This window comes from Pipistrellus hanaki (assembly GCF_964339955.1).
Source record: "Pipistrellus hanaki genome assembly, chromosome: 15".
Lineage (NCBI taxonomy): Eukaryota > Metazoa > Chordata > Mammalia > Chiroptera > Vespertilionidae > Pipistrellus > Pipistrellus hanaki.
Window position 1 is genome coordinate 45,418,832 of NC_140517.1, and position 23,326 is coordinate 45,442,157.

Genomic DNA, 23,326 nt, shown 5'->3' on the forward strand with positions numbered 1-23,326 from the left:
GGGGATGGAGCTGTAGGTGCGGGAAGGGGAAGGGAGCCGTCTGCAGCACGACCGAGGGAGGGCGGGCGGGCGGGCGGGCTGTTGATCCAAGTGGCCTCTCCTCTGTGATGGATTTGGAGCGGGGGGTTGATGGAGAGAGGGGCGCCCCAGGAATCTCTGGCAGCCTCCTCCTCCTCCTCAGCTGGGGTCAGGCTATGCCGTAGACAGGACGAGCTGGCAACTGGGGAGCCTGGAGCCGGGGGTGCCCGGGATGGGGGGGTGGGGGGTGATAGGATCTGAGACAAAAGGGGGTCCTTCAGGGAGGAGAGGGCCCTGGGCCTGGACACCTGGTTCGGGGCGGGCGCAGGGAGGCTGGGTGCCTGGAGCCCTGAGCCCAGGCCGGAGGGCCCCGGGCCTCCCGGGTCCTGGGAAGGGACGGGGCTGAGTGCCTGCACCCCAGGTCCTGGCGGAAGGGGGCCAGGCCGGGACTCGGGGCCCGCCGCCGGGGAAGTTGGAGGGGAGGGCTGTGGTCTGGGAGGGAGGAGGGGACGCCCCAGTCCCGGACTGGGCTGTGGGCAGGACTCCCTCTGGCCTCCTGGGGGTGGGAGTGGGGCCTGGGGCGGTGGAGATTGGGGGCCTGGACGATATGACCCCATGGGGGTGCAGCTTCTGGGGACTGGGCCTCCAGAGCGCCCTGAGCCTGGGGTACCGCTTCTCCGCCCCCAGGGGTGGGATATGCCCTCTGAGCCCACAGGGGAGCGGACCGAGCATCCAGCTCCTCAGAAGGGCGGGCTGAGCTGCCCTCCTGGGCCTCGGCGGGAGCAGGACCCTGGGGCCAGGCAGGGGTGTGTGGGGAGGGGCCTGGCCTGAGAGGCAGAGGAGGGGCTGAGGGGTGAGCAGGAGGGGCTGAGGGCTGAGCAGCCACCAGGAACGGAGGCGAGCGAAGTGTTAAGCCCGCGGGGGCCAGGCCACAGCTGCGGGTTATTTTGGGGTAGGGGTGGGGGCTATTCTGAGCACTGATTGAGCCAGCTGCTTGGGGAAGGGCAGAGGAGAGGAGGGACCTGGGGAGCTAGGATTTGGGGGGGACAGGCATGCTAGGAGCCCCCCCCCCCCCTATTCTGGGAAGACAGTGGCCCAGGATCTCTGGGCAGGTGGGTGAGGTGGGGGCGGGGCCTCTGGGCAGGGGAAGGGGTTCTGGGCCTCTCCCCCATGGCAGCTATCAGTGGGGTAGACAGGCCTGTGCTGCCATGGCAACCGGACAGGAGCCTGATTGACAACCAAGATAGAACCCTCCCCTGTCTGGACCCTCACCCCTGCAGGAAGCCCCCAGTGTGGGCTGGAATTCCTCTCTGGGAACCAGGAGTCCGGGCCCCCCCAATGCCCGCCTCCCTCAGACCCAGAAGCCAGGAGTCTGGGCTCCCAGCCTGCCCACCCTGGGGAAGCTAGCATTCAACAGGGACACAGGCAGAGACGCTGTATTTCTTCTCATTGACAAAATTGCTCTGGGCGGGGAGCCAGGGACCCCCTGTCCCCTCCCTCTGGCTCTCCACAGCTGTGTATCCCCCCTACCCGCCCCCCCCACAACCCCACAGCCACCCTGGGCCATGGTTCTTTCCAGCTCTCCCTGAGAATGGGGGGCACAGGGGCAGCATTATGGGGACCAAAGTGGGCTGGGGGCTGGGTGAGGGGTGAGGTCGGGGAGGGGGGGGCCTTCTCTCCTTAGGATGCCCCACTAATTTCTTTCTTCTCTTTCTCTCCCCCCACACCCCTGACCCCCTTTTTCCCTTTCTCATCCTTGTCTTCCTTTTATTTTCTGATCCCTCCTGCCACTCGCCTTCCCGGCCTTCCTTTCATGTCTGTGCCTGGCACCTCCCTGGCGGGGGTCTTGATCTCTCTGCCTTGCCTCGCTATTTCTGTCTGCCTGTTTTCTATCTGCTCCGCCCGCCTCCCCGCTCCATCTCTGCCTCTGCCCGGTTCTCCATCACTGGTGTGTGCTCGTCCGTCCCGGGTGGCTGTGGGTCTCTGTCTCCCTCCGTGTCTTCCCGTTCTTCCTCTCTCTCTCCGTCCAACTTTCTCGTCTCTCTTCTCTCTCCGGCCTCCCTGCGTCCATTGTCCATCGGCATCTGTCCTTGGCTCCCTGATACCCCTCCCTGTTTGTCACCTGTTTGTCTTATCTCTCCACCTCATCTCCCCACCTCATCTCTGAGCCCCTCCACCCCTGACCTTCCATCTCTCTCCTTATTTCGGTCGCACTTTCTCCGGGACTGTCTCTCTGTCTCTCCATGGTTTGCATCTCTCTTCCCATCATCTCCCTGGCTCTCTCTCTCTGGCTCCCATTTTGATCCCATCTCTGTGGGTCTGTTTCCTCGTCTGTCCTGTCTCGTGTGATTCCTCCCCATCCGCATCTCGGTCTCTTCCCCACCTGTCCCCATTCCCCGGGTCTCTCCCCGTCTCTGTCTCCCCCATTTTCCTCCTGTCTCTGCATCTCTCCCTCTATCTCACTTTCCTGTATCTCGTCTCCCTGTCTGTCCTCCCACCGCCCTGTCTCTCTGATTTGTGTCTTTTTTTCTGCTCTTGGTGTCTCCCCGTCTCTGTGTGCCCGCTTCTCTCCTTGCCCCCGGTTCCCCCCTCGGCCCGGAGCGCAGAGGCCGCCCGGCGGGGCCCGCAGGCGATGCGCGGAGCCGGTGGCCCCGGCGGCCCTCGGGGCCCCGCTAAGATGCTGCTGCTGCTGGCGCTGGCCTGCGCCAGCCCGTTCCCGGAGGAGGCGCCGGGGCCGGGCGGGGCGGGCGGCGGGCCCGGCGGGGGCGCCGGCGGGGCGCGGCCGCTCAACGTGGCGCTGGTGTTCTCGGGGCCCGCGTACGCCCCGGAGGCCGCCCGCCTGGGCCCGTCCGTGGCGGCGGCCGTGCGCAGCCCGGGCCTGGACGTGCGGCCGGTGGCGCTGGTGCTCAACGGCTCGGACCCGCGCAGCCTCGTGCTGCAGCTCTGCGACCTGCTGTCGGGGCTGCGCGTGCACGGCGTGGTCTTCGAGGACGACTCCCGCGCGCCCGCCGTCGCGCCCATCCTCGACTTCCTGTCGGCGCAGACCTCGCTGCCCATCGTGGCCGTGCACGGCGGCGCGGCGCTCGTGCTCACGCCCAAGGTGCGCGCGCGGCCTGGGGGCGGGGCCTGGTGCTGTATGGGCGGGGCCAATAGGGGGGGTCTCTGAGGGGCGGGGCTTGGGCTCGGGGCCCGTCTTGAGGGTCAGCTTATGGGACCAATGAGGGCCCGATAGTAGTCGGTGGGGGTGGGGCTACCCTGGAGGGACGTGGTCTATAGGGTGAGCGTGGGGCGGTGGGGGGCCTGCCTGGGGACTCACCTAGAGGTAGGGTCTCACAGAGGCTAGGCATGGGGGTTGGGAGTGGGCGGGTTGAGGATTCTACAGAAAAGGTGAGACAGGAAGGGGGTAGGATCTGGGGAAGGAGCTGGACAGAGCGAAAAGAGACAAGGCTGACGTGGCAAGATCTGAGGGAGGAGGGGGATCTGGAATCAGTGAGGGAAGACTCACTCGGAAAGGAATGGGGTTCAGAAAGGGGTGGGGTCTAGTGAGGAGGCCGCAGCCAGGAAGGCAGGGACGGGACAGGGACCAGGAAAGACGGGTATCAGTTTAGGAGGGACAGGGAGGCTCGCCCCGCTGAGCGTGGGGTCTACAAATTTATGTAGAAGGACGGAGCCATCGGTGGAAGGAGTGTGAGGAAGGGAGGAGTCCTTAGTGAGAAGTGGGCTGCGGAGGTGGATTCTTGGAGCAAGGGAGTGGGGTTTTGGGCGTGGGCAGTCAGTGAGAGGTGAGAATTGTGCCTAGAGAGGAAGCCAGTACTGGGAATGGGTTTGGGGCAGGGCCTACGCAGCCATAAAGTGTGGAAATTGAGAATCCAGTAGCTGGGCCTGGGGGAATGAAGGCCCAGCCACTGAGAGATCATGGCCAGGAGTCTGGAGGAGAGGCTGGGGCAGAGGCTGGAGCTGCCTGTGGCCTGGAGAGGGGCCTGCTTCCCCAGGGCACAGGCGGGGCCAGCTGGAGTGAATTTCTGGTAGCAAAGGTCAGAATCCAGAAGGAAAGGGGTCATCTACTAGGAGGTGCAGAGAAGGGGCGGGGCCTATCAGAAGTGGAACCAATGTGACAGAGGATAGGGCCACCTGAGTGGGTGGGGCCTACATCTCTACCCGCTCCCAGCTGTGAGGGTGGCTGGCTTTGTCACTAGATGACTATTGCATGCTGGGACTCGTAGTTCTCTCCTATCTAGAGCATTCTGGCAAAGGCCTCTGTCCAACTTGCTGCTTGCTTGTCTTTGGCATGGAGTTGTCCACAGATTTGTGGGCAGGTCACCTTCAAGGTGAATGTACAGTTTCCTGGCTGCCTCCTCATGATAGACCAAGAGGTGTGGTCCCTTGTGCCTCCTGTTGCTGAGAAGTGTGGTCTGCTCTGTTGATTGTCTCTTCTTGGGCGCTGTGGCCCGCTCAGGGTACACCCATTCCCTTCTGGGAAATGTAGTCCCTCAGGGTCTTCCGATGCGATAAAAAGTGGTCCTCATAGCTCCATCTGTGCCCCCATTGAACGCTGGGAACGTGGTCCCCTCAGCACCCCTCCATCTGCAAAGGGTGAGGCCCTTTCAGCATTTCATTGCATGCTGGGAGACCTCATCCCCTCAGGACAACTGCCTCTCCCCTGCGCATGTAACCACAGGCACACACCTCGGAGTAAGTCCGCTTGCTCTTCTCGTCGCCTTACTGGAAGATTTTCTAAAGGCTGATTCTGTGCCAGGGATGTTTCAGGTTCTGGAGAATACAATTGTAAAAAGATATATATATATTCCCTGCTCATGAAGCTTGCATTCTAATGGGTGACAAAGACAAAAACTAAACAAAAAACCAACAACACAAATCATGCAATAAAATCAGTCCTGGAAGAAAGCAACAGGATATTGTAATAACCGAGATGGGGTTTCAATAGATGGCAGTCTGGCCGAAACCGGTTTGGCTCAGTGGATAGAGCGTCGACCTGTGGACTGAAGGGTCCCAGGTTTGATTCCGGTCAAGGGCATGTACCTTGGTTGTGGGCACATCCCCAGTGGGGGGTGTGCAAGAGGCAGCTGATAGATGTTTCTTTCTCATTGATGTTTCTACCTCTCTATCTCTCTCTCTAAAAAAATCAATAAAATATATATATATATATATATATATATATATATATATATATATATATAAAAGATGGCAGTCGGAGAAGGCCTTTCAGCGATGGTGACAACTGAGCTCACCTGAGGAGCGAGGAGGGGTGGGAGGAGGGTTAGGCCCCGCGTAGAGGAGCTGGGGGAGGTTACAGCTCATTGGAATAGGCCTCGGTGGCTCATGGCCACCCTGTTGGAAAGCCCCCGGAAGCAGAAAGGAACTGGATGTGTTTGAGAAGGAGCAGAGCGGCGGGGGTGCTGGGAAATGAGGTCAGAGAGGCAATGGGGCCTGGCTCCTGCGGGGCCTTGTGGGCCACGGAGACGGCTTTGGCTTTGACCGTAAGATAGAATCGCTGGAAGCTTTTCAACCAAGGAGGGACGCAATCCAATTAATATTTTGCAAAGATCACTCTGGCTGCTGTTGGGGGAGGGGGGTGCGGGGGGAGGATGATGGACTGGAAGATCCAAGAATGGAAGCAGAGATGGGTTGGGAAGCTGTTGTCCTTGTCTAAGCACGAAAGTGGTGACAGTGGGGGAGTGTGACGGGCAGTGATGAGGAGTGGACGGAGAGCCAGGAAGCCTTGGAGATGGCCTGGCTGTGGGCATGAGGGAAAGAGAGAGAAGGATGACTTAGCTTCCAAGCCTGAGCAGCCGGGTGCATAAGGAAAAGACAGGGAACAGGCCTGAGGTGAGGGAAAGATGGAGAATTCTGGTTTTGACCTGTTTATTTTGAGGAGCTTCTTGGAAATCTAAGGGGAGGTGTGGAATAGAAAGTTTTGTCCAGAGCTCACAGGACAGGGGGTGACTGAAGACAGGAATCACCAACACCTCCAGTGCTGTCCAATAGAATGAAGATGGCCTGCAGCTGGTCGGTCCCAAATGGTAGACACTAGCCATGCATGGGTGTTGGACACGTGACACGTGGTTAGTGCAGCAGGGAACCAAATTGTAGTGAATTAAAATTTGAATAGTCATAGTTGGCTAGTGGCTGCCATCTTGGATAGTGCAAGAGACTGTGTTTAAACCCATGGATAGGGACGAGATCACCAGGGAGAGAGGACCTGGAAGGAAAGAGGAGAGTAGGGCACTCCTGCATCTAGAATTCTCACCGAGGAAGAGAGTCCAGCAAAGGAAGCAGAAAGGGGACAGGAAATAGAAAGAAAACCAGAGAAGGGCAAGTCCGCCCAGCAAAGCTCCTTGAAACAGTATTTCCAGCACCCTCGTTGCATGCTGGGAGATGTAGTCCTCGGTGGCTTCTGGGAACTGTAGTTCCCTCACTGATGGAGTATTCTTTATGGTAATGTCACTCCCCCAACAGCTAAATCCCTCCATCTCAGTGGCTCACCCCAATCAAAGGTATTTCTTACTCAAATAAAATCCAAACAGGTGTCCCTGAATGGAGGAGGCCCCCCTCCGAGTGGTGACTTAGGGACCCAGGCTCTTCCCTGCGCCTCTGTAATCCCCTAGGACCGTGGTCGGCAAACCGCGGCTCGCGAGCCACATGCGGCTCTTTGGCCCCTTGAGTGTGTGGCTCTTCCACAAAATACCACTGCCTGGGCGAGTCTATGTTGAAGAAGTGGCGTTAGAAGAAGTTTACGTTTAAAGAATGTGGCTCTCCAAAGAGATTTCAATCGTTGTCCTGTTGGCATTTGGCTGTTGACTGATGAGTTTGCCGACCGCTGCCCTCGGACTTCAGAGTCCTCTGCTGAGCCCTCAGGTAGGGGAGAAAGTAAGGTGTCTGGGGGAGAGGTTTAACGGATGAGCCCAGAACGAACTCCGTCCTGTGGCTGGTCCTCACGCAGGCCCAGCTCTGTGACGGGGCAGGAAAAGGGGAGGGGTTGGTACAGCTAGTCAGTCAGTCAGTCATATTGAGAGCCAGGACCCCTGGCGGTGGCCGGGCGCTGTGTCCCTTTACCAGCTTCCAGGCAATGGGGTCCCCTCTGGACCACCGGGAGCTGTGACCCCCTGATTGGTGGCTGAAGGGGACGGCCCCTGGGAGCTGCGGTCTCCCCATCCCGAGGCCTGACCCCCCTTCTCCCCGCAGGAGAAGGGCTCCACCTTCCTGCAGCTGGGCTCCTCCACGGAGCAGCAGCTCCAGGTCATCTTCGAGGTGCTGGAGGAGTACGACTGGACGTCCTTCGTCGCCGTGACCACACGTGCCCCGGGCCACCGCGCCTTCCTGTCCTACATCGAGGTGCTGACGGATGGCAGCCTGGTGGGCTGGGAGCACCGCGGGGCGCTCACCCTGGACCCCGGGGCCGGCGAGGCCGTGCTGAGCGCCCAGCTCCGCAGCCTCAGCGCCCAGATCCGCCTGCTCTTCTGTGCCCGCGAGGAGGCGGAGCCCGTGTTCCGGGCAGCGGAGGAGGCCGGCCTCACGGGGCCTGGCTACGTCTGGTTCATCGTGGGGCCCCAGCTGGCCGGCGGCGGGGGCTCCGGCGGCCTCGGAGAGCCCCTTCTGCTGCCGGGAGGCACCCCGCTGCCGGCAGGGCTGTTTGCGGTGCGCTCCGCCGGCTGGAGGGATGACCTGGCCCGGCGCGTGGCCGCTGGCGTGGCCGTGGTGGCCAGGGGGGCCCAGGCCCTGCTGCGCGACTACGGCTTCCTGCCCGAGCTCGGCCACGACTGTCGCGCCCAGAACCGCACCCATCGAGGGGAGAGTCTGCATAGGTGAGTGGGGCTGGGGCGGGAGCGGGGTGGGGAGACTCCGAGCCTGACTAGTAGGGTACTCCCTGCCTGAATGCCGTCAGATGGTCCCCTCTGAGCGTCCGTTTCCTTGTCTGTAAAGGAATGGGTGTCACTGAGTAATTGGCTGCTCTCCTTTCTGGGGTTCAGTCAGATAATTTGGGAAAAGCACCTGAGACGCAGTGAGCGTATTACTGTATTTCATCATTCTAAGATGCCCATTCGTTCACAGTTTAATGTCTTTGATACCAAGACGTGTCTTAAAAATGATGTCTTATCGTGGCTTCGCTGGGAGAGCTTCTTTCTTTATGCGGCATAGAAATAGCAACGCATCTTCTTGATGGCTTCTTAGGAAATACCCTTGTGAAGAGCACAAGCTGAACTTAAGTAACAAAAAGACTCAAAGAGAGAGAAATGTGTTCCTCTACATCTTAACAATCCGGAGATCTGGGGTCCAGGTTATCTGGAGACCCCCATTGCTCCATGTGACCATTCGGGGACCCAGGCCCCTCCCACCCTGTGGCTCTGCCAGTCTCCTTCGCTCGCAGTCAAAGCTGGGTGGTGGGCAACTCTGAATTGCAGGTCACGAAAAGGGGGAAAGAGGGGATGAGGAGAGCAAGCCATTTCCTTTGGGGCAAGTAAGGGGGAAGGGACACGTCTGACTCCCCGTTGGCGAGAACGTAGTCCAGTCGCGTGGCCGGCGCTGGCTTATTGGCCGTTTGCAGACACGTGCGTGCGCGTTGGTTAGATGTGGATTCTGACTGACGAATGCCTGAGCCTCACCAGTGGTTAGATGTTTTGAATGTGGCTCCTTCATGTGCTGTGCCCTGGGCTAGTTGCAAAGGAGATTGGGGAATGTCGATTCTAGCTTGGTAGTTGAGCGCCCAGAGTACACACGATTATTATTATTTTTTAAAATACATTTTATTGATTTTTTACAGAGAGAAAGGGAGAGGGATAGAGAGTTAGAAACACTGATGAGAGAGAAATATCGATCAGCTGCCTCCTGCATACTCCCTACTGGGGATGTGCCCGCAACCATGGTACATGCCCTTCACCGGAATCAGACCTGGGACCCTTCAGTCCGCAGACGGACGCTCTATCCACTGAGCCACACCGGTTTCGGCCACACAATTATTTTAACACAGGAGAACAGGGTGATGGGAAACAGCACCTCCACCACAGGGAGCCGTGTGTGGGGAGGAATTGATAGGCCGGGGGCCAGAACAGCGGGAGCAGAGGCCCATATCTGCAATGAGCTTAGGAGCAAGAAAGCCTCGGGGAGGCGAAACGAGGATCCAGGGGACAAGAGGGTGAGACAAAACATCCCCCGTTCATAAATACTCGCTGAGCTCGGCCTGCGAGGAACGAGGGCTCACGCTGGGCGCTGGGAACACAGATGAAAAAGCCCGCGGACTCCTCTTCAGAGAACGCGGGGTCCTGAGGGGCGCAGACACGGCCGGGATAATGGCAGCACGGCGGGGCGCTGGCGGTAATGGAGGTTAAATGGGCATCCCGGGAGCGCCGGGCGAGGGCTGTCTCAGACAGGACATTTTTGGTTGCAAGAAGCAGAGTCTCATTCAGATTTCCTCGGGGAAGGGGGGGTTTATGGGAAAGATAAACTCACACAGAAACCCAGGTGTCAGGAATTGAGGCCAAGACAATCCCCCACCACCACCACCACCACCACCATTCCCAGCTTGCCACTCCCGAAGGCTGTCCAGTTCCTTTCTTATGACCATTAACCCAGGACTCTGCTTCCTCCCCAAACTCATCATTTCTCTCCTGCCATCCCTCCCAATGTCACAGCTCATGCCCTCCCAAGAGAGGGATTCCATTGGCCCAAATCAGCCTTCCAAACTGGGCTACGCAAGCCGTGGCTCAGCCTGTGGAGACGGAGTTTCCGGGAGGAAGAGCTGAGGCCGGAAGGATGAATAGCTCACTCACTCACTCACTCACTCATTCACTCCCTGTACATGGTCTGCTGTGTGCCCAGCACGGCGTTAGGCACAGCGTATGAAGGGTGTGTGGAGCTGAGCAAGGCCCCCGCTGGCACAGAGTTTACCGTCTGACAGGGACCACAAAGAAAAGGAAGAAGGAAACACCAGCAGGTGTTCACTCCTCCGATGAAAATCAAACCAATGGGATGTGATAAGAAATGGCTAGGGTGGCCCTCACCGGTTTGGCTCAGTGGCTAGAGCGTCAGCCTGCAGACTGAAGGGTCCCAGGTTCGATTCCGGTCAAGGGCATGTACCTTGGTTGCGGGCACATCCCTAGTAGGAGGTGTGCAAGAGGCAGCTGGATCGATGTTTCTCTCTCATCGATGTTTCTAACTCTCTATCCTTCTACCTTCCTGTCTGAAAAAAAAAAATTAATAAAATATATTAAAAAAGAAAAGAAATGGCTAGGGTGCTAGGTTAGGTGAGGTCCTCAGGAAAGGTCTGTCTGAGAAGGAGAAATATGGAGATAAAAAGTAAATAAAGAGCCCTCGCTGGTTTGGCTCAGCGGGTAGAGCATCCACCCGAGGACTGAAGGGTCCTGGGTTCGCTTCCAGGCAAGGGTACGTACCTAGGTTGTAGGCCTGGGCCAGGAGGCATGTCACATGCAGGAGGCAGCCAAAAAAAAAAAAAAAAAAAAATCCCTGTGTCTCTCACACCGATGTTCCTCTCTCTGTCTCTCCCTCTCCTTCTCTCTAAAAATCAATGGAAAACTCTCTTCGGGTGAGGACTAATAATAATAAATAATAAAAACAAAAAGAAATAAGAGGATGGCGCCGGGACCAGTTTGGCTCAATGGATAGAGCGTCGGCTTGGGGACTGAAGGGTCCCGGGTTCGATTCCGGTCAGGGGCATGTATGTTGGTTGCGGGCACATCCCCGGTGGGGGGTGTGCAGGAGGCAGCTGGTCGATGTTTCTCTCTCATCGATGTTTCTAGCTCTCTATCTCTCTCCCTTCCTCTCTGTAAAAAATTAATAAAATATATTTTAAAAAAGAAAAAAAAAAGAAGGTGGTATGTTCACAGGTTCAAGAGATTAGGACATGGGCATCTTTTGAGAAACATTATTCTGCAATAGATATAAAAAAAAAAGAAATAAAGAGGATGGGAGGATGAGGACAATTATGTGATACCATACTCAAATCAATAAAAAAATAAAATAAAATAAAAATAAAATTTAAAAAAGAAAGAAAGAAAAGAAAAAAAGAAAGAGAGAGGAGCCAACTACTGGCAGATCTTAGTGAAAAGAAGGGAGGGCAGACAGCAGGTGCAAAGGCCCTGGGCTGGGATTGCCTGCTTGCAGGCCCGAAAGAAGGCCAGCGTGAAAAAATAAAAATATATGTATATATATTTTTTTAATTTTAAAATGAGAGAGAACAAAAGGCCAGCGTGGCTGGAGGTTAATGGGTGGAGGGCTGTAACTGGGGGGTGGAGAAACTCAATGGGCTCAGCGGCTCATTTAAGGCTGTTCGGCCAGGTTAAGGGTTTTGGCTTGCTTCTAAAAGAAGTTGGGCCAAAACCGGTTTGGCTCAGTGGATAGAGTGTCAGCCTGTGGACTGAAAGGTCCCAGGTTCGATTCCGGTCAAGGACATGTACCTTGGTTGCGGGCACATCCCCAGTCGGGGATGTGCAGGAGGCAGCTGATTGATGTCTCTCTCATCAATGTTTCTTTCTATCCCTCTCTCTCTGTAAAAAATCAATAAAATATATATTTTAAAAAAATAAATAAAAGCACTTGGGAGTTCACCAGAAAGAGAGTAACTCCAGGCAGGGGCACAGCACTGGGTAAAGGCCCGGTGTGGAGGAAAACTTGACTGAGTTGGTGGTCCACAAGAGCTCAGGGGAGACGAAGGCAGGGGGAGCATTAGGGTTTGGGGGCTGATGGGGCTGTGGAGGTGGATGGGGCCACAAGGACCCTGAACACCTGGTTGAGTCTCGGACACTGGGAGTCTTGGACATGGGGCACTAGGGAGCCATGGGCGGGTTATGAGCAAGGGAGAGACGGAGTCCATTTGGGGCCTAAGAAGACCTCTTTGGGGCAGAGTGGGGAGCAGCCTGAAGGAGTGAGATTGGAGCTGAAGGCCAGGCAAGAGGCTGGGGCAGGGCTTCAGGATGGTGATGAGGATGGAGAGGGGGGGATGGGACAGAGAGATCCCAGGGGCAGGAAGGATGGGGCTGGGGGACCCATGGCCTGGGCAGGGGAAGGGGCCAGCTGATGGTCTGGTCCAGTGACAGGGGCAATGTGACAGGCCTTCAGAGGACAGGGTGTCATGACGTAGTGAAGATATGTGGGATCGATGCCCTAACTGCTTTGGCTCAGTGGATAGAGCATCAGTCTGCAGACTGAAGGGTTCTGGGTTCGATTCTGGCCTAGGTTGCTGGTTCGATCCCCCGTGTGGGGTGTGCAGGAAGCAGCCAATCAATAATTACCTCTTATCATTGATGTTTCTATCTCTCTCTCTCCCTCTCACTTCCTCTCTGGAATCAATAGAAATATTTTAAGAGAGAGAGAGAGAGAGAGAGAGAGAGAGAGAGAGAGAGAGAGAGAGAGATGTGAGTTCTGCCAAAACCAGTTTGGTTCAGTGAATGGAGCTGACTGAAGGGTCCCGGGTTCGATTCTGGTCAAGGGCATGTACCTTGGTTGCGGGCACATCCCCAGTGGGGGGCGTGCAAGAGGCAGCTGATTGATGACTCTCTCTCTCCATAATGTTTCTAATTCTCTTTTTCTCTCCCTTCCTCTCTGTAAAAAAAAACAAAACCAATAAAATTTATTTTAGCCAAAACCGGTTTGGCTCAGTGGATAGAGCGTCGGTCTGCGGACTGAAAGGTCCCGGGTTCTATTCCAGTCAAGGGCATGTACCTTGGTAGTGGGCACATCCCCAGTAGGGGGCATGCAGGAGGCAGCTGATCGATGTTTCTCTCTCATCGACGTTTCTAACTTTCTATCCCTCTCAATTCCTCTCTGTGTGAAATCAATAAAATATATATATATTTTAAAAAGAATATAAAAAAGATATGTGGGTTCCAGAGGAAGGACAGTTGAGCTGGGTCTTGAAGACGAACGGATTGGTCAGGATGAGAAGGGACAGGACACATGTTTTCCACTCAGAGAGCACAGCACTTGCAAAGACCTAGAGACACGAAACCGCTTGGCCTGTTTGGGGACACTCAGTGTTAGTGGAACGCAAAGTGGGTTTGGGGTAGAAATAGTTTTGTGTGTTTTTCCCCAATGTATATATTTATTTCAGAGAGGAAGGGAGAGGGAGAGATAGAAACATCCATGATAAGCGAGCATCTTCGATGGGCTGCTTCCTGCACGCCCCAAACTGGGATGGAGCCCAAAACCTGGGCATGTGCCCCTGACCGGGAATTGAACCGCGACCTCCTGGTTCATAAGTCAATGCTCTGACCACTGAGCAATACCGGCTGGGCGAAAGAGTTTGAGGATGGGGAGCAATCAGAGACGGCCGGGGCCGGAGCACTCAGGGTCTCCAACCGCCCCAAACCCAGGCTGAGGCTCTGTCTAGGACCTGGTGTGTGTGTGGGGGGGGGGGGGGGGGAGGGGGGGGGGCTGGGCAGCGAGGGGAGAGTCCTGGGCAGGAAAGAGGATGCTGGGAGTTTTCGACATCGTGGGGGAGATTCCACGTGGACGCGGGGGCTGGTCGGCAGGACAGGGCCTCCTTCTGTGTTCAGCCACCGCGGCCCAGTCCGGGTGCCACGGGTCCCCTCCCTCTCTCCCGGGCAGGTACTTCATGAACATCACCTGGGACAACCGGGATTACTCCTTCAACGAGGACGGCTTTCTGGTGAACCCCTCCCTGGTGGTCATCTCCCTCACCAGGGACAGGACCTGGGAGGTGGTGAGTTCCCGCCGCCCCGGCCTCGGGGTGGGAGAGGCCCGGACTGCTGGGCCCGAGGGGGGGGGGGAGGACTGGGAGCCCAGACCTACGGGGAGGAGGGAGATGGGGGCCCAGACTCCCGGATCTGAGCGAGGCGGAGCTGGGAGCCTGGGCCACGAAGGCCCGGGCGTTCTGGGAAGCCCCCCTACCCCGCCCCCCGCCCCCCAGGAAGCCTGAACCCCCGTCTCTCGGCCAAGGTGGGCACCTGGGAGCAGCAGGCCCTGCGCCTCAAGTACCCGCTGTGGTCCCGCTACGGCCGCTTCCTGCAGCCGGTGGACGACACGCAGCACCTCACGGTGGCCACACTGGAGGAGCGGCCCTTCGTCATCGTCGAGCCCGCCGACCCCATCAGCGGCACCTGCATCCGGGACTCCGTGCCCTGCCGGAGCCAGCTCAACCGCACCCACAGGTGGCCGCTTCCGTAGCTTCCTCCCGCCCCGCCCGCGTTGGCTCGGTGGTTAGAGTAGGGGTGTCGAACTCAATCAGAGAAGGGGCCAAAATCTAAAATCCAGCCTAAATCGCGGGCCGAATGGTTTACTGAACAGTCATAAACTGACAATGTCATAAACTGGCAGCGGAGTGCAGTGATGACAGCGCGGTGCGGGCCACATTGCAAGGCCTGGTGGGCTGGATTTGGCCCGCGGGCCTTGTGTTTGACATATGTGGGTTAGAGCATCACCCCCCGTGGACCGAAAGGTCTCGGGTTCGATTCCGGTCAAGGGCACGGATCTGGGTGGCAGGCTCCAATCCCGGCTCTGGTCTGGGCACGTGCAGGAGGCAACCAAGCAATGGACTTCTCTTACATCAGTGTTTCTCTCTGTCATCCCTCCCCTCTTCCACTCTCTCTAAAAATCAATGGGAAAATGTCCTCGGGTGAGGATTAACAGAAAATAAATGGAAATATACTTGGGAAAGTACCCTCTGATCCAAGGATTAACAACAAAAATTCCTCCTGCCTTGAAGCCCAGGGGTCCTGGCCCAGCCCCTCCTTCCTTGGGACCCAGGACCCTCACCGCCCTCCAGCTTGGTGACCTTGGACAAGTCCCATCACTCCTCCGAGCCTCGGTCTACCCAGAAAGCGCTAACCTTCGTGTTAGCGGCTGCCTGTCCCTCCCTGCGCTAAGACGAGCGGCCCCCAGTGCCCCCAACCCTGCTGTCCCCCGCAGCCCCCCGCCGGACGCCCCCCGCCCGGAGAAGCGGTGCTGCAAGGGCTTCTGCATCGACATTCTGAAGCGGCTGGCGCAGACCATCGGCTTCAGCTACGACCTCTACCTGGTCACCAACGGCAAGCACGGGAAGAAGATCGACGGCGTCTGGAACGGCATGATCGGGGAGGTGAGGCGCGTGCATGCCCCGGGCGGGGGTGCCGGACCAGAGCCAGGAGGGGGCCCGAGGGAGCGGGGCCTCCGGGGCAGAACTCTGGGGCTGAGGGACTGGACTGAAGCTAGGGAACTCCCGGATTCGAAGGGGCGGGGCCACCAAAGGACCCGCCCCGAGCGGGCGGGGCGAGTAGAAGGGGCGGGGTCAGGAGAAAGTGCCTGGGGCGGGGCTTGGGAGGTGGCCCTCCTAGAAGGGGCGGGGCCAGGAGAAGGTGTCTGGGCGGGGGCGGGGCTTGGAAGGTGGGACTCCTGGAAGGGGCGGGGCCGGGAGAAGGTGTCTGGGCGGGGGTGAGGCTTGGAAGGTGGAACTCCTAGAAGGGGTGGGGCCAGGAGGATGGAGCCCAAAACTTAGCTGCAGGAGCAGGATGCGGTCAGGGTCACCTCTTCCCACTCCTGTTCCCAAGCTCTCACCTCCACCGTCCCTGTCCCCCCCTGCGTCCCCCTCCCCCACCCACTCACCCACCACCCTCCCAGCCTCCCTCTCGCGCTGTCACTGGTCTCCTCTCGGGCCCAGTATTGCCTGCCTCCCGCTTACCTGCCCAGAGCCAGCAGGGCACCCTCACCCCCTCCTCACCCTCCCCCAGGTGTTCTACCAGCGCGCCGACATGGCCATCGGCTCCCTCACCATCAACGAGGAGCGCTCCGAGATCGTGGACTTCTCCGTCCCCTTCGTGGAGACGGGCATCAGCGTGATGGTGGCGCGCAGCAACGGCACCGTGTCCCCCTCGGCCTTCCTCGGTGAGCGGGGCCCTGGCGCCAGGCCGGGGCCGCTGTGTGCCCGTCCCACCTGGCATTGCCGGGACTCCGTCCAGTGGCTTCACTTCTGAGCCTCAGTTTCCGAATCTGCAATACAGAGAAGTCACTCCCACTGCCAGGAGCATTGTGACCAGGCAGCTAAGGTTGGCTGGGGGCGGGAGCCTCCTCTCGCACAGCCTTTGCAAGGCCCTGGGCCTGGTTTTGTAGCCATGATTCTGTGTTTTCCAAAAGTCTGTTTTTATTGATTTCAGAGAGGAAGGAAGAGGGAGAGAGAGAGAAAAACATCAATGATGAGAGGAAATCGATTGGCTGCCTCCTGCACGCCCCCTACTGGGGATGGAGCCCACAACTCGGGCATGTGGCCCTACCGGGAATCAAACCATGACCTCCTGGTTCATAGAGCAACCAGGGAGCCATGCCGGCCAGACTGTATCCTTTTTTTTTTTCTTTTTTTTCTTTTAATATATATATTTTATTGATTTTTTACAGAGAGGAAGGGAAAGGGATAGAGAGTTAGAAACATCGATGAGAGAGAAAGATCCATCAGCTGCCTCCTGCACACCCCCTACTGGGGATGTGCCCACAACCAACGTACATGCCCCTGACAGGAATCGAACCTGGACCCTTCAGTCCACAGGCTGATGCTCTATCCACTGAGCCACACCGGTTTGGCTGTATTCTTTTTTCTTACGGAGAACCCTCCAAATTGTAGGAGCTTTCAGGCCCCACAAAATCCAAGTCTCCCAGTATATACGTCTGAGATGAGGAGATGAGGGAGAGATTAGCATGGTACAAGTCACCCACCAGACTGTTTTCTGAGCACCTGGCGTGTGCCAGGCTCTGAGCGGCACACAAATCCCGCCTCTGAGAGCTCCTGGCCCTCCTGGGGGAGACAAAATAAATTCTTAAAGGGATCCAGGGACAAAATCTCTTAAGATGGTGACCAGTCCTACAGGAAGTTACGCTGGGGGTTGGGGAGAGAAGGAAGGGAATAAATAGTATTGGTGCTCGGTGGCTGGGCAGGCCGCCCCCTTCGCGGAGGCAACTCAGCCCTGTGTAGATCTGCCTGGAAAAGCAAGGTAGGCAGAGGGAACAGCAAGGACGAAGGCGGCGGTGTGCATGGAGTATTTTTTTTAAATATATTTTATTGATTTTTTTTTTTTACAGAGAGGAAGGGAGAGGGATAGAGAGTTAGAAACATCCGATGAGAAACATCGATCAGCTGCCTCCTGCACACTCCCCCCCACCGGGGATGTGCCCGCAACCAAGGCACATGCCCTTGACCGAAATCGAACCCGGGACCCTTCCGTCCGCAGCCCGGCGCTCTATCCACTGAGCCACACCGGCCAGGGCGTGCAGGGAGTATTTGTGAAATAGTAGGGGGCCTGTGTGACTGGAGGCACGGAGCCAGTGAGAGGGGTGGCCGGGGGGAAGAAGGGGGTCTTGGTAGGAAGGCTGGGTGTTCCTCTTACTGAAACGGCAAGGGTTCCTCTTACTGCAGGCGGCGGGGGAAAGCGGACGGCGGGGGTGAGGCCAGGAGGCAGAGTGAGAGGCGGCAGGAAGCTGGCACCCCGGAGAGCTGGGCTCTGAGCGGGATCGGAACAGGAACGAGGGCCCATTCACTCCGCTCGCTCGGGGGAAATAGAAGGAGCCGCTGTCATTTCCCGCCGCCGCCTGCGTCTGAGCACGGCTCCTGGGGGGAGGCGGGGAGCCGGGACAGCTTCCTTCGTGCTTTGCGTTTGGTGCTCTCCCCAGCGATGTCTCTCGTGGCTTCGTCTTGGCACCGAGGTCTCTGAGAGACACCGCGTGGGCCTGCTTTCAGCAGAGGAGTGACAGGGTCGCAGGCACGGCCCTCGGGGTGGCCCAGAGGAGTGACAGGCGTGTCCCCAGACGCTGCAGGGACCGGCCAGGGTGGTGACTCCGCGGTGACAGGGCCGTCCTGGCTGCCTGCACTCGGCCCAGGGAGATCACCGCAGCCAGAGCTCATCTCAGGGGCCCTTCCTGAACTCCCGGAGGCCGTGTGAGGAGGGGGCATGGGACGTCTGTCTGATGGGCACCTCAGGAGGGGAGGGGAGCCGTGGAGACCGGGCCGGAGAGGCAGTGGCTCGCTGTGAGGTCTGGGCGGGTCAAGCAATGGTTTCCTGAGCGATCCGGCTGGAGAGGAGGGCGGGAGCAAGGCTGAGAGTGGGGCCGTGGGTGCTGGGGAGCCACGGGGGACTGTGAGCTGGGGAGAGGTCAGGTCACCGCTCAGTGTGGAAAGAGCCGCAAGGGCCATGGAAAAGGGGGGGGAGGGGCAGGCTTGAAGGGAGAGACTGGGGAGATGATGCAGGAGAGGGGGCAAGGCCTGGTCCAGGAGAGGGGACAGGAGGATGGGGGTGCGGACTGATAGGCTGTGGCTGGGGAGGAAGAGAACGGGGGAGAGAGAGAATGTCAATAGGGGGTTGGTTTGTGACCGAATAGACGGGGGGACTCCCAGTTTGGGGAACCTGGGAGTTGGTGCCGGGGTGTGGGGCATGAATGGCTTGGGGGATGGCCAGGGGAGACGGAGACTCCGGTTGGGGCTCAGGAATCACATTCAGAAAACGGTTTCACCGAAACCGGTTTGGCTCAGTGGATAGAGCATTGACCTGTGGACTGAAAGGTCCCGGGTTCGATTCTGGTCAAAGGCATGTACCTTGGTTGTGGGCATATCCCCAGTGGGGGGTGTGCAGGAGGCAGCTGATCGATGATTCTCTCTCATCGGTGTTTCTAGCTCTCTATCCCTCTCCCTTCCTCTCTGTAAAAATCAATAAAATAAAAATTTTAAAAAAGCTTACTGGAAACCCTTTGTCAGGGTGTTAAAAAGTAGGGGGAAAAAAAAAAAAAAAGACGGTTTCTATTTGGTGCTTGCAACCACAGGAATGGCTGAGCTGGGCTGTCTTTGAGAGAGAATGGCTCTCAGGGGCCTGTGTGGGCAGCGAGGCTGGTTCCTGAGATGGGAAACTTGGGAAGGGGACCGGGTAGGACAGGGTCAGATCTGGGCTGCACCTTGGTCACATGTCTGTGGTCCCCCAATCTTTTGCTTGGCTGAGCCATGACCACCTCCCACCCCCACCCCCACCCCATGTCCCCAGAGCCCTACAGCCCGGCCGTGTGGGTGATGATGTTCGTCATGTGCCTCACCGTGGTCGCTGTCACTGTTTTCATCTTCGAGTACCTCAGTCCCGTCGGCTACAACCGCAGCCTGGCTACCGGCAAGCGTGAGTCCCCTTCCTCCATCCCCCTACCTCAGAGCCCCTGGACCACAGCGAGAGAGAACTACATTTCCCAGCAGGCATTGGGGCAGAGCTTTGGCCCCTTGAGGCGGCAGAGGCCCCAGGGGCCACTGGGGATTGTAGTTCTTTCTGCTCCCTCCTGGAGCAGAAGGAATTTGGGGTCCATGCCCCCCTACCCCCCATCTCCTGGCCCCCTGCAGGCCCCGGTGGCTCCACCTTCACCATTGGAAAGTCCATCTGGCTGCTCTGGGCCCTGGTGTTCAATAACTCGGTGCCCGTGGAGAACCCCCGGGGTACGACCAGCAAGATCATGGTGCTGGTGTGGGCCTTCTTCGCCGTCATCTTCCTCGCCAGCTACACGGCGAACCTGGCCGCCTTCATGATCCAGGAGGAGTACGTGGACACCGTGTCTGGGCTCAGTGACCGGAAGGTGTGTGCGGGGTGGGGCGGGGGGGGGGGGTGGGGGGGGGGAGTTGGCCGGGGTTGGAGGTCACAGGCCTTGTCACGTGGGTGGGCAGAAGAGGATTCTGGGGGTCTCCTCCCAGAAAGAGTTCCACAACGGGAGAGTCCTGGAGCCCACAATGAACCATTTAAGTATTCCCAGGGGAAGAGTGTTGCCAAATGTTGAAGCACAAAGAACCCCCAGTGCCAAATGGGGTAGTCTAGACCACCGTTCCTCTCAAGACTGTGATGAAGAACTAATTCTCGGCATTTCTAATCCAGCGGAGACCCATGCTTTTATGAAATACAATGGAAATGAATTACCAGAAAAGTAAAATTTAAAATGGAGGCAAGCAAAATTAAATTGCTCTAAATGCTGACTCTCATTTCTGTTCTTGCCTCATCGGGGGTCCCTGCTCACTGGGTGTCAGGACCTCTTAGAAGGTTGAGAAATCCCATCCAATGGATGGCCACAAGCAATTTGTTTAATGCAATTGGATAGAATAGAAAATACGTTTGACTGCATCTTACGAAATAAGGATGAGTATGGCTTTATGAAACGTTTGTCTAGTCGCATACGCACTTGACTCTGAGCCAGCACACACCTGTCTGGCTACGTCTGCTGTTCAAATCGTGAGCTATTTCTGAAGAGATTGGTAAATAACAACTGTCCCGGCTCCCCTCCTCCCATGGACCCAGCAAGTTAAGGGTTAATGCCTGGCATATCAGGGGCCTCTGGGACCTTCTTGAAACTTTTTTGACTGGACCATGACCAGGCCATGCTGGGTGTTAAGCATTTTAATATTACTGATTATGTGTATATGTAATTCGTGTATCTGTAATTCGTGCACGCGTAGGGTCCCTAGGCCTGGCCAGCGATCAGGGCCGATCGGGTCCTTCCAGCTGCTGGCCGGGGCCTGCCAGCCAGGGGAGGGACCGTGGGAGGTTGGCCAGCCACAGGGAGGGCCCAGGGGAGGTTGGCTGGGGGAGCGCACTGACCAATGGGGGAAGCTCCTGCATTGAGCATCTGCCCCCTGGTGGTCAGTGTGTGTCATAGCAACCGGTCATTCTGGTTGTTCTGGCGTTCAGGTCGCTTACTTAGGCTTTTAGATAGATGATAGATAGATAGATAGATAGATAGATAGATAGATAGATAGATATAGGTATATGCATAAGTATATGCATCGGTATGGGTATGGGCATGGGCATAGGTATAGATATATGTATAGGTATAGGTATGGGTATGGGTATAGGTATGGGTATGGGTATGGGTACGGGTATAGGTATAGGTATAGGTATAGGTATGGGTATGGGTATAAGTATGGGTATGGGTATGGGTATAGGTATGGGTATGGGTATATGTATAGGTATGGGTATGGGTATGGGTACGGGTATAGGTATAGGCATAGGCATAGGTATAGGTATGGGTATGGGTATAGGCATAGGCATAGGTATAGGCACAGGCATAGGCATACACAAAGACCTGCAAATGTATAGGTACCTGTGGGTGGGCAGCAGTGTTTCCTACTATAGGCCACTGACTCTCATGCCTATACCCATACCCATACCCGTACCTATACCTATACCTATACCTATACCTATGCCTATGCCTATGCCTATACCTATGCCTATACCTATACCAAGTCTGAGGAACACGTTTGCCCTGGGGTGTCCCCTAGCTGGAACGGACATCGGGGTGGAGCACATCCTCACCCCGGAGGCCCCCAGGGGGCGCCCCAGTAACTCTCCGTTCTGCCCCAGTTCCAGCGGCCCCAGGAGCAGTACCCGCCCCTGAAGTTCGGGACGGTGCCCAACGGGTCCACGGAGAAGAACATCCGCAGCAACTACCCCGACATGCACAGCTACATGGTGCGCTACAACCAGCCGCGCGTGGAGGAGGCGCTCACGCACCTCAAGGCAGGGTCAGCGCAGACGGGGGCGGGGGGGGGGGGCGCCTGCGGGTGCTCAGGGATGGCGAGGGGTGGCTTACTGGCATCAGGGGTCAATGCGGGGTGGGTCAGCCTGGAGGGCAGAGGTCGCTGAGCGTGGGAGCGAACTCCCAGGAATAGGGTCCTTGTGATGGGGTTAGGGATCCAGGTCACATCCTGGATGTGTGTCTCTTCTTGGCTGTGTGTCCTTGGGCAAGTCACTCAACCTCTCTGAGCCTCAGTTTCCTCCCCTGTAAAATGGGGATCACAGGAGGACCTGCCACATAAGGTTGTTCTAAGAACTACTACAGTTATTGTTACTGGTTAACAAGTTATTTTGTTAGTATTGTTAGTTAATCCATGCACAACCGAGCGGTGCCTGGCATGCTGTAGGTGTTTGCTGCTACCATTATCATCATCTTCATCATCATCATCAGAACTAAACTTGATGGAATGAATATTTGTATTATTACTATTTTTAAATTTTATTTAACATCAGTTTTCTCCAAAAATAGGGATAACGTTAAGTTCTGGCCCCAGAGTGCAGTCCAAGCTGAGCATGGTAACTCTCTCCCTGTCCCTACTTTATTTAGCCACTCAGCATGCATTTGCTTTCTTAGCCCCTATTTTTTTTGAGGGTCTGGCACATAGTAAGTGCTCAGTTAATGTTACTGTCCTATTTTTAAAAAATAGATTTTATTGATTTTTTACAGAGAGGAAGAGAGAGGGATAGAGAGCTAGAAACATCGATGAGAGAGAATCATCGATCAGCTGCCTCTTGCACACCCCCTACCAGGGATGTGCCCACAACCAAGGTACATGCCCTTGACCGGAATCAAACCCGGGACCCTTCAGTCCGCAGGCCGACGCTCTATCCACTGAGCCAGACCAGTCAGAGCTCCATGGTTGTGTTTTATTCAAAGGGCAGTGAGCAGCCATGGGGAGGGGGGCTTTGCGTAGAAGAGAGGTGTGATTGATTTGTCTGTAAATGCCCCCTCTGGCTGCGGGTGGAGAATGGATGGAGGGGGCATCAGTGGGACCAGGGGGACCGGCTATCCTGTCTGTTAGAGCCTTTCCCCGAGGCCCATCCTCACCCACCCTCCAGGAGCCACTCCTAACCAGGTCCTGTTGGCTCCTGTTGTGGTTAGGATTGTTGGGCTGCAAGATAAGAAACTGCATCAGTTTGGTGTCTGTAAAGTGAATGGGTTTGCGTAAGGACACAGCAGCGTCTCTTAGCAATAGTTGCAGAAAGTGAAGCCCGGCCGGTGTGGCTCTGTGGTTAAGCATCCACCTATGAACCAGGAGGTCACGGTTTGATTCCCAGGTAGGCACATGGCCCATCCCTAGAGAGGAGTGTGCAGGAGGCAACAGGTCAGTGATTCTCTCTCATCGTAGATGTTTCCGTTCCTCTTTGAAATCAGTTTTTAAAATTTATTTATTTATAGAAAGTATCCCTAACCGGTTTGGCTCAGTGGATAGAGGTCGGCCTGGACTGCAGGGTCCTGTGTTCGATTCTGGCCAAGAGCACATACCTTGGTGGCAGGCACATCCCCAGTAGGAGGTGTGCAAGAGGCAGCTGATCGATGTTTCTCTCTATCCCTCTCCCTTCCTCTCTGTAAAAAAAAAACCAATAAAATACATTGAAGAAAAGAACGTAAAACTAGGCTTTGAATGAATGTGAAAGTCATTCATTCATTTTGAAAATATTTAAGATTACCAGGCACAGTTCTGCACTGGATAATGGTAGTCAACAAAATAGTTAACTTTCTTGGATCTGTAAGGAATCCTTAGCCGATGTGTGTGATTTGTGTGTGTGTG

General features: G+C 56.6%; 1 protein-coding gene across 4 annotated transcripts in view; it reads left to right on the top strand.

The window, feature by feature from the left end:
• GRIN2D (glutamate ionotropic receptor NMDA type subunit 2D) overlaps nt 1-23,326 on the top strand; it is a 44,832-nt gene that overhangs the window by 1,850 nt on the left and 19,656 nt on the right. For all 4 annotated transcript variants that reach the window (XM_084905799.1, XM_084905798.1, XM_084905800.1 and 1 more), the window contains 9 exons: nt 2,625-3,118; nt 7,222-7,841; nt 13,597-13,711; nt 13,948-14,159; nt 14,917-15,085; nt 15,714-15,867; nt 18,999-19,124; nt 19,340-19,569; nt 21,342-21,502. In XM_084905799.1, coding sequence (XP_084761925.1) covers nt 2,651-3,118; nt 7,222-7,841; nt 13,597-13,711; nt 13,948-14,159; nt 14,917-15,085; nt 15,714-15,867; nt 18,999-19,124; nt 19,340-19,569; nt 21,342-21,502 — 2,255 coding nt within the window. In that variant the 5' untranslated portion in view covers nt 2,625-2,650. The remainder of the gene's footprint in view (nt 1-2,624; nt 3,119-7,221; nt 7,842-13,596; nt 13,712-13,947; nt 14,160-14,916; nt 15,086-15,713; nt 15,868-18,998; nt 19,125-19,339; nt 19,570-21,341; nt 21,503-23,326) is intronic.